The sequence below is a fragment of the Chenopodium album genome, chromosome 10, assembly GCF_948465745.1.
Source record: "Chenopodium album chromosome 10, dcCheAlbu1.1, whole genome shotgun sequence".
Taxonomy (NCBI): Eukaryota; Viridiplantae; Streptophyta; class Magnoliopsida; order Caryophyllales; family Amaranthaceae; genus Chenopodium; species Chenopodium album.
In genome coordinates, this window is record NC_137843.1 from 57,316,429 (window position 1) to 57,326,293 (window position 9,865).

Below are 9,865 nucleotides of genomic sequence, written 5' to 3' on the forward strand. Positions count from 1 at the left end.
TTCACTCGTTTAACCTTTAAGGCTAATCCGAATTTGAGGATCAATTCTGATGATTAATTTTCAGTTCTCTCTCATTAGTTGTTGTGAGGGGTTAATGGTTGCACTTTGAATCACGACTTTATACTTAGAACTACTCGTACAAAAAACTCTACTCTAACAATCGTTTTTATTCATCTCAATAAATAATTTCAACACATACAAATACTATTAGTTTTCATGGTGTTACCAATATTATCAAATTGAGATCGAACTTTGAAGATTAAATTTTCACCAAAGAGGCTAACAAAATCTTTAAAATCGTAAATAACTTGCTCAATTTCAAATGATCTTCCTTATTTGACTATCTTGTTTTTCATAAAGCACATATGGTGTAATATTTAATTCAAAATAAGTCATTATTAGCATAAATTATATCATTACAATCTAATTTATACAGTTAAAATTTGATTCTAATATTTAGAGAAAAGTGACAAATCACTGTGTTAATCAAACGATAACAGTACACGTCATAATCATAGGACACTTAATAGTCCAAATCAAGACAAGAACATTAGAAAAAGCAACCAATAATGTTGAGAAAAATGACATTGAATTATCATCTACACCAAACATTAGGCCGTTTTGTTCACAATGGTATAGAAAATGTATCAAGACCAAAAAATGAGATCTGATAATAAATGATAGGTAAAAAAATTTAGAGTAACATCAGTACAACAAAATTGCAGTACAATTTACAATCTACACACAAGAAGCACATAGATTGGGACAGGTAAGTCGAATACGACCACACAATCCATCTTTCAATTTAAGTTCAGATAGAGCAGCAGGTGTTGATATATCTCCAGGATTGGACGAATTCGTCCTCTACACTCTACATTACCTCACATACGCGTTGCTATGCCAATTGGCATTGAATAAAATTAGTTAATTATCGGTATACCATATTCCTTCAAAGTTTATACGGTCTTCATCTGTTTAGGGCGCTTCTTTTGAAAGCATTTGCCTGCTTTTATGGCTGCATTAGTATTGCTTGATGGAATCGACTTTAGGAGGATCACTGGTGAGTCTTCTTTTCTGGTTTTCTTAGGTGGTCTCGGGCAAGGGAACCTGAAAGATAAAGACAATAGAACATATGCTTAACTTTAGTGCTATGAAGAATGATTATTAATTAGGATCACAAAATTTGTGTTGCCAAAACAAACTTGCCTCCTTTGAGATACTTTGCCAGGAAAATTCTCTCTCTCCTCTGTAGGTCTTCTTTCTTTGTCATTCTGGGGTTGTCCCTGCATGAAATAATAGAAACCACAGAGAAGAACAGGTCATTAATAACGCGAACTAAGTAACAACTACACAAAATAATACATTTTCGACAATATTCAGTAAAAACACAGTGGAACACCCATTCGGTAATAATATAATTATGCAACTAATCACTCCTCCATATTTAATTAATAAGGATTAAGCATAGTAATTCCATCAACAACCTAGAAATACTCACTGGAGGCTGTTGCAGCCATTTTTGACCAAGAAAGGAAAGTCAATAAGACGAAGTGTTTGTTACTGAGTTAATTCATGTAATTCGCATAAAATAACAGTTCCTAGAAAAACATGCTGACCAAAAACACCTAAAATAAAAAAAACCAAAAATCTCTAACAAAAGATTTTATGTAGAAGTAATAAGCAACAGCATCTAACACACTGACAAGACAGAAAGACAAGAAAGTGCTGATGAACAACATAGATCTTGTTCATAAGTTGATCAGGAAAAAGAACAGAAAATAGACGAAACACACATTAGTGAGCATATGAGTGAGAAACGCACTCGTGTTTGCATCAGAGTGAGATTATACCAGTTACCACCAGTAAGAATGGAAATGTAGAGCAATTATTTGCGAGGATCGACATCATAAAATTAAACGAAAGATGTACCGTACCAACTGCAGACAAATGAATGTTACTTGCCCCCTCCGAATCCCCAAACAAACTGATTCAGGGAGGCCGCCCAGCATGAAAACTATGAAAGCTACTCTTTAGTCTTGCAAAAATATTAGCAATATGATCATACATTTACACTGCAGTCATAAGGTCTCTTGTGTGATAAGAAATATTATCTAATAAACAGTATTATAAGTGAATTTCAGTATAACATGGGGTTTTAATGTGAGCAACAAGGAAATTACAGCAAATATAAGCTCATGATGGTTGCATTGGTGTCAAAGCAGGGTGCAGAAAGGGACCGTTAACTAAAGCTTGTCCAATGCAACTAATTAACGAAACCCAGAAATTAACGCAGTGAAGACAGCATTGTCATCAAACCTGGTTGAAACCTCAACTATAAGCTACCCTTATGAAACTAAATCCCAGGAATTGAATCGGTTGTATTTTTCCTTTTCTACAGTACACTAAATGGCTATGCTTCTCAGACTTCTAGCTTAATTTCCAAACACACAGGTTTCAAGCTGCCCAGTCTTCTGCACAAGTTCAGGCATATTTACAAAACCATGCCTTGAAATAACATGCTAGTAGTGAATACTGCAAGCATACATGCAGAAAAATCTAAACTCACCTGAAGCTAAAGCAGATTAATATTAGTACGAAAATGAAAATTTGAAGCATTTGCTTGCATGACAATTTGTTGAAACAAAAGCCATAAGAAAGGAACTAGGAAAAGGTTTCTCTTTGGCTAAAACATAATTTGTTGAGTTCCCCGTTACTTGATCTATTCTTTCTCACCTGTTTTCACAATTCATCATAAACTTAGAGTAGGAAGACGAATCAGCCATCCTAGATCATGCACTAATCACTATGACTCCAAACTGAACTACAGCCAAGGAGCAAAATATTCTTTAGAATTTTATGTCAAATTCACAACACTGTATTCATAAATAGCTAGAAAAACTAGAGTACGTAATGCAGCTTATTCACTACAAATAAATAAGTAACCTATCAAGACATAAAATTGAAGCATTTTCCTCATATAACAGTCTAAATCAGCAACAACCCATATTACATTCAGAGCAAAACAATGAACACTTCCTCTACAGTCAGGAAATTCAAAACACCTTTAATGTATAGGCAACCCCCGCTTGCCCTACAGCAATTTCAGAAAATCAAGCGAACCCTAGAACACAACCACCAGAGTACCAAATCAACTTCCAAACAGTTAGCAACGATGCAGCAAATAGGAGCAAGAAAGACAGAGTTTTCAGCAAGATCCTACAACGAAATTCGAAAGAGCGCGCCCTACCATAAAATTTAGAGGTTGCACATTTGGATTGGTACTTAAAATTTCTTAAAACAAACATGGCATGGCAAACCCATAGTCATGAAAATGAATAGTAAATGCGCCTAAAAATGTCAGCAAATAATGCTATGATGAGATTCTCTTAGGCTATCTGAAAATAAGTGCAGATCTTCATACTCTTGATAGGAAGGCCGGCACTCAACCACACATACAAACACCATACATAAGCACATTAATAAAAGCACTGACAACTTCTTCAAAGCCAAAAGTAGTGGCAATCACAGAGTAGAAACAAAGCTGCCCACAAACATTTTTTGATCTAGACTTATCATATATACATGATGCGTAATTCCTAGATGATAGAAATTCAGAAATCAACCAATGTTATGTAGTACGTACTTGGTTCAAATCTACCACAAACTGCTACTACAATGGATTCCTTACACAAAATCCAGTCAACAAATAACTTCAGAGTTCGGCAACAGGTTCAAACTCAATCATGAAAATCGAACCAAAAACTCGAAACAATTCCCAATTCCTACCTAATTCCAAGCTTAAACCAAGAAAAACTACAATCCCATGAATTTTCACATCATCTTGAGCATGAAATATTGAGATTCAAGCCAGAAAACACCATCAAAATCACCTCAAACAGAATAAAACCCCCCGAAATAAAAAAACAACCCAATCATTATCATTATTCCATGTAAAGCAAAACCCTTTTTTCAAACTTGCAAGAAAATTAAACAAACCCATTAATCAATTAGAGTCAATATTACTATTAATTTTCTTACTTTATTTGGTTGCAACAATTTATCATCTTCCTTCATCACCACCGTGTTCTTCTTATTCAGCTGATCATCATCAAATTTCTTATCATCCCCCAAATTATCAACCAACAAATTCCTCTTCTTCCCACTTGAAACCCTTGATTTAAATTTACACTTCTTATCTTTGATTTTCCATTCATCATTCTTCCTAAAAACCCATTTATCCGATTTCCATTCATCAAAGCTCGTATCAATTATCGTAACCTCACTTCTCGAATACGATTTCAAGTCAATTACTTCTTCTACAACATCATCATCAAATTTCACCTCATCAACCCTAACATTCCCACTGTTATCATTCAAACTATTATCGCCGCTCGATACGAACCCACCATTATCACTCTTCTCTCTCCTCAAATCATCCGACGAACTGGGTCCACTCGGCAACTCGCTCTCCGAACTCGCCCCGCAAAATCTAGGGTTTGCCTGCTTCCGAGAACTCTTCTTCGAGAAAGTTCTGGAAGATTCTCCGCCCATATTGAATAACCCACATAAAACTCCGGCGAATTCTCCGGCGGAAGGGTTACACTCCAGCGGTTTCTCTCTCCTCGAACGAGGCGGGATCGGCGGCGCGTGTGACTGAGTCGAATCGGAGTGAGTTGCTGAATCGGCGGTTGGAGCTGAACCGGAGCTTGCAGAGGACAGAAACCGGTCGAGATCCGGTTCGTCTCCGGTCGGAAAACCTCGGGATGACCGGAGCCGGTCTAACCAGTTTGAGCTTGATGCTGAGATCATGCCTTTGAATTTTAATTACAGAATTTAAAAATAAAATAATTAAATTTATAAAAATTGAATTTTTGAGGGATTATTTTTTCTGGGGATTTTCTCTTCCTCTCTCTCCTTTGGTTTTCAGAGTTTCAGGTGAAACATCAGAGTGTTTCAGACATGAAAGTGAAACACAAATTTACTACACTAGCATAAACCACTTCAAATTTTTTTTATTTTTTAATTTTTTTGTTTTTTTGTTTTTTTTTTTTTTATAATTTGATTTTGGTTTTAAAGAAAATATCTTTTGCTATTTGGGCCTCTTTGGTATTCATATGTTTATTGGATAATGCCCAATCATTGTCCATTGATGAAGTTAGGCTGTCCATTGGATTTTGGCCCAATTATATGTTATGGACTTATAGAGTATGCTATGTTGGATGAAAAAAGCTTTCTGTTTTCTGTTTTCGTACAAAATTTTTAAAAATTTTGACATTTGCTATCAGCGAAATAACCTTATGTCACATTAGTTACCTATTTAATATTTTATTTTACGTTACTACCACCCAAATCCCAAAAATATATATTTCACTACCAGATGACTTATGTCATTACTGTTTCCGTTAGTGGGGTCTAACCACCATCCAGCCACCCCTTCATTCCCAGCCACCTCATTGCCACCTTCCAACCAACTCCATTTCCCCCATCAATGCTTCCTTGAAGGTCGAAACCTCACTGCCACCTCCTCCCCTCGCCGGCGACCGGCTCTCCTTGCCCCTAAACCACAATCCCCTACCCAAAGCCCCTTCCCACGAAACCCTAGAAAAACCCATCTTCTACCCTTGAAACCCTCAAATCATTCCTCCTCCACCCTCCAAAACCCTGTCACTATGGTTTTGGGGCTGGGCGAGGAGCGATTGGGAGGTTCAATGCATCTTAGCCACCTAATTTCATGAATTTCGGGGTTGCAAATTGCCAATTGCGGGACTGCAATTGCTGAAATTGCGGGCTAAAATAGAGCTTCTTACGGGCTGCTATTTGTTTGATTGGGCTGTCGGCTTCCATTGATGGTGCTGTGGGGCTGCTAGTGAAGCGCAACTTCTTGCGGTGGTGCTGCAGGCAGGAGTGTTGGACCAGGCGGTGCTTGCTGCAGTGTTGCGTTGGGGGTTGAAGTGTGGACTGAACTTGGTGATGTTAAAGAAAGCAGGGGAGTAGCAGTGGATCGATGTTATGGGTAATTGTTGCACTGGTGGCAGTTGCGACGGTTTGATGTGATGTCGGTAATGGTGAATGGTGAATAGTAGTGATGCTGGAGGTGCGGCTGGCAGGGGTTAGTGAGGTGTTTGTGTGAGGAGCTGGGACCATTAAGTGTTGGTGAGTGGTTAGTGTGGTGTTGGTTACTGAATTGGTGTGGTGATGGATAAATTGGGCCCCACTTAACAGCAACATTGACGGAAATCGTTATGTGGTAGTGAAATATATAGTTAGGGAATTTGGGTGGTAGTAAAGTAAAATAAAAAATTAAACAAGTAGCAAATGTGACACAAGGTCTTTCGTTGATAGCAAATGTCAAATTTTCCTAATTTTTTCAAAGGTTTGATCTATGGAGTAAAACATTTCCCTTTTGTTTTAAAAATTGGTACACTTGTCATTTGAAATTATGATATTATTAAATGAGGTGAATTCATAATGGCCTCACATGATTATATTAGTCCTTATTGATCATTAGTTATAAATCATCAAAATTATGAATATAGAATGGTACATAAGCTAAAGTAAAAGTGACCAACTGTGAGAACTAGGTCAGATTAGGTGATTCTTGGGTTATGTTGAGGTGACACAAGACTAGCAATGTAAGGGATGGTGTGGCCTGCTGCACCAAAAAGGCACCGTTTCAAATAAGACTTTCCTAACTTTCAATGTACTTTTCATCAAAAAAATAAAAAAATAAATAAAATTACATCTCTCAACCTCAATAACTAGGATACTCGTGCTCACTATGAATTATTTTTATTGTCATAAAAACACTTTTGTCTCAACCTTGTAATTTTTTTATACACCATAAATACTCTACTAGGAAATACTCCCATTATAATTAATCAAAGAGAAGGTATTGCGTGTAGATGGATGCATGGACTGTTTGGTGCGGGAGGTTTGGCTGATATTATTTTTTTGTTGGATGATATATTTTATTTGTTAGATGATATGGTTTTTGGGTTGGCTAATATATTCCCTTTGTTGACTGATATTTTTTTTTTCCTCTTTTTTATTGGCTGATATCAGACATCATTTGGCTTATATGTTTTTTTAGTTGGCTGATATATTTATTTTGTTGGCTGATATGTATATTTTAATTGTTGGCTTATATGTTTCATTTTGTTAGCTGATATGTTTATTTTGTTGGCTAATCTGTTGCTTTTGTTGGCTGATATGCTTTATTTGTTGACTGATACGCTTCATTTGTTGGCTGATATGTTCCTTCCGTTGGCTTATATGTATCTTTTGTTGGCTGATATACTCTTCTTGTTGGCTTATATATTCCTCTTGTTGGCTGATATAAGTCAGTTTTCTTCTATTTTATGTTTTTAAATAAAGAAAAATTAAAAATAAGTCAGTTTACTTCTTTCGCTAGACCATCCTCATCACAATATCTCCCCTGATTCTATAAAACTGCATAAAAGATACAAGTATCCAACAACTCAATAACTCCTAAAATTTCACAATTTAAATCAAATAAACCACTCAAATTTACAACAAAAGAAAAAAGAATGGAGTCTCGAAACCATTCTTTCAGCAAACGATCTCAATCGAGTGAACTTGTTCTCAAAATGGACGTGACGAAACATATTCATTGCATTGGCATAACCAACGAGTTTTATGCTTAATAAATGTGTGCCTTTTCCAGACTGTGATTGAAAAAATAGCCAAAGAAAGCAAAAAATAAGGTTTTTCATCAGTTTCGTAGTTTCCGTCATCGATTCCGTCGTCAACCGTCGTTCAACAGCCCTCAAGCAACGAACACCAATCGACAAGAAAGGGGACAATTTTGATTAAGTTATGATTGTTTTATGTAATATAATTGATGTGAATTTCTTATTTTGATTTTAATTTTGATCTAAAAAAAAAGGACCAGAAGAGAGAAAGAGTAGGAAGAGAAGGAGAGAGAAAGAGAAAAAGGAGAGCAGTCGTACAAACTGTTGGATGCGGGTTCCCGCACCCAATAGTTTGCGTTAACAAAAACAAAGAAAGTCATTGATTATCTTTCTTATTAACGATTACTTTTTTTTTTTTAACATTTTTATACTCCCATTATAATTAACCAAAAACAAAGAAAGTCATTGATTATCTTTCTTATTAACAATTACTTTTTTTAACATTTTTATTATCTTTAATTAAGTGGTGGCAATTATTTCTTTGTGTCTTGCACTCTTACCACAAACTCCATTTGAATCACGAGTTACTACTATAAAAAAAAGTTAGATTATGACAGAAGTCAATAGTGCTTACGCGTAGCTACGACTTACGATTGATAAAAGTTCGATTGCGGCTATGATTTGCATCCACAAGGTCCACAAGACCACAACAATAATAGCCTAGGAAAATAGATCATGTAGATGTAGCATAGGTTAGTTTAATCATGTAAATATAAAAACGTGAAATGTGTTTTTCGTAGTGTTTCATCTAATGGACCATCACTACAATCATCATCTTTGCTCAAGGCTATAAAGTTGATTCAATTCTATCATGAATTTCCACTAACATGAGATTTCTGTACTTTTTAGTGTATTTTCAGTAAGGGCTAATGGGCTATGTGAATACACCTTAATAAATAGTACTGTATTTTCTTTCTCTTGAGAAGGACCTTTAAATGTTATACATATATATATATATATAATTTTTTTTTTTTTGGAGGAGATAATGTTATATTTATTACTCCTTTAAAAAAATTACTGTACACTTTAGTACAATATTTTTTTTTATATTTTTTATTTTCCTATGATCCCTCTTTAGGAAAGTGCTAAAAGTACATAAATACACACGTACGTCGTATTTATATACATGGAGTACATGAGTAAGAGTTTTTAAAAGGAATTTGACTACTTGTATGAAATTGCTAAATGGTGACTTACATCTAAGTTAAACTTAATACAAATATATAGTATATTTTACTATCAATAATTTTTTTAAAAGAAGCACCTTAATTATTTCTAATAATGTAGCTTAATTACTTTAGCTCTTTTGTAATTACACCATCAATTCACTATTTAGATCAAATTTTAGGGAATAAATTTCCTAATATTAAAAATAATACAATAATAATAATGTCACCATGAACTCAAAATATATTATTGTGAAATTGATGTAAGCAAGACATGTTACTTGAAATAAATTATTTTGAAAAACTATGTTAAAAAAGGAAGGCAATTATTCAAGATCAATCTTGAGGTGGAGGTACGCAAGGAGCAATGAATTAGTCTTTCCCCCCTACATCTCACCAGACCACTTGGTGACGAGTTTATATGCTTGAAAAACTTTTGTACTCCGTATCACAATGTTAAATCACTCATTCAAAAAACTTATTGAAACAAGATCATTTGTAATTGTAACAACCAAACATCACACATACACATCAATCCATGAATGATTCAACCTTACCTCTCCTACATATAAGCTTTAATTTAATTTGACTTAATCCTTGATCTTAGTAAACACATTCAACTCAAATAAAGGATATCATACTAGTAGTAAAAAATTTCAATTTTGACCAAATAATTTTGACCACCAATCTCAACACAACCTCATTGAATTCAATCCAACACCAACCCCCCTTGAAAATAAGCAATTCATCCCCACCCCCCCCCCCCCCCCCCCAAAAAAAAAAAAAAAAAAATTGCTTTAATAATAAGACTTTAAAAGTATGATGAAATCATGATTTGGTTTCCCAATCATACTACACCCACCTAAAAAAAAAAAAAAAAAATCATGTTTATAAGTTAGGGAAAAATAGAGTAATTTAACACGGCCGTCCAAATTAGTCAAAATAAAGGTGAAAAATTAAATAAAAGTCTCCCAATTCTCATTTCTC

The 9,865-nt window shown here is 34.9% G+C and overlaps 1 protein-coding gene across 1 annotated transcript; it reads right to left on the reverse strand.

The window, feature by feature from the left end:
• Positions 1 to 647: 647 nt before the first annotated feature.
• Positions 648 to 5,022, reverse strand: LOC145562658 (uncharacterized). Its single transcript, XM_081623012.1, has 3 exons — positions 4,039 to 5,022; positions 1,207 to 1,283; positions 648 to 1,107 (listed from the first exon to the last, which is right to left on the reverse strand). Exons 1-3 carry the CDS (start codon positions 4,807 to 4,809, stop codon positions 957 to 959), a joined length of 999 nt encoding a protein of 332 aa, XP_081479138.1. The 5' UTR covers positions 4,810 to 5,022; the 3' UTR covers positions 648 to 956.
• Between the last annotated feature and the right edge of the window lie 4,843 nt (positions 5,023 to 9,865).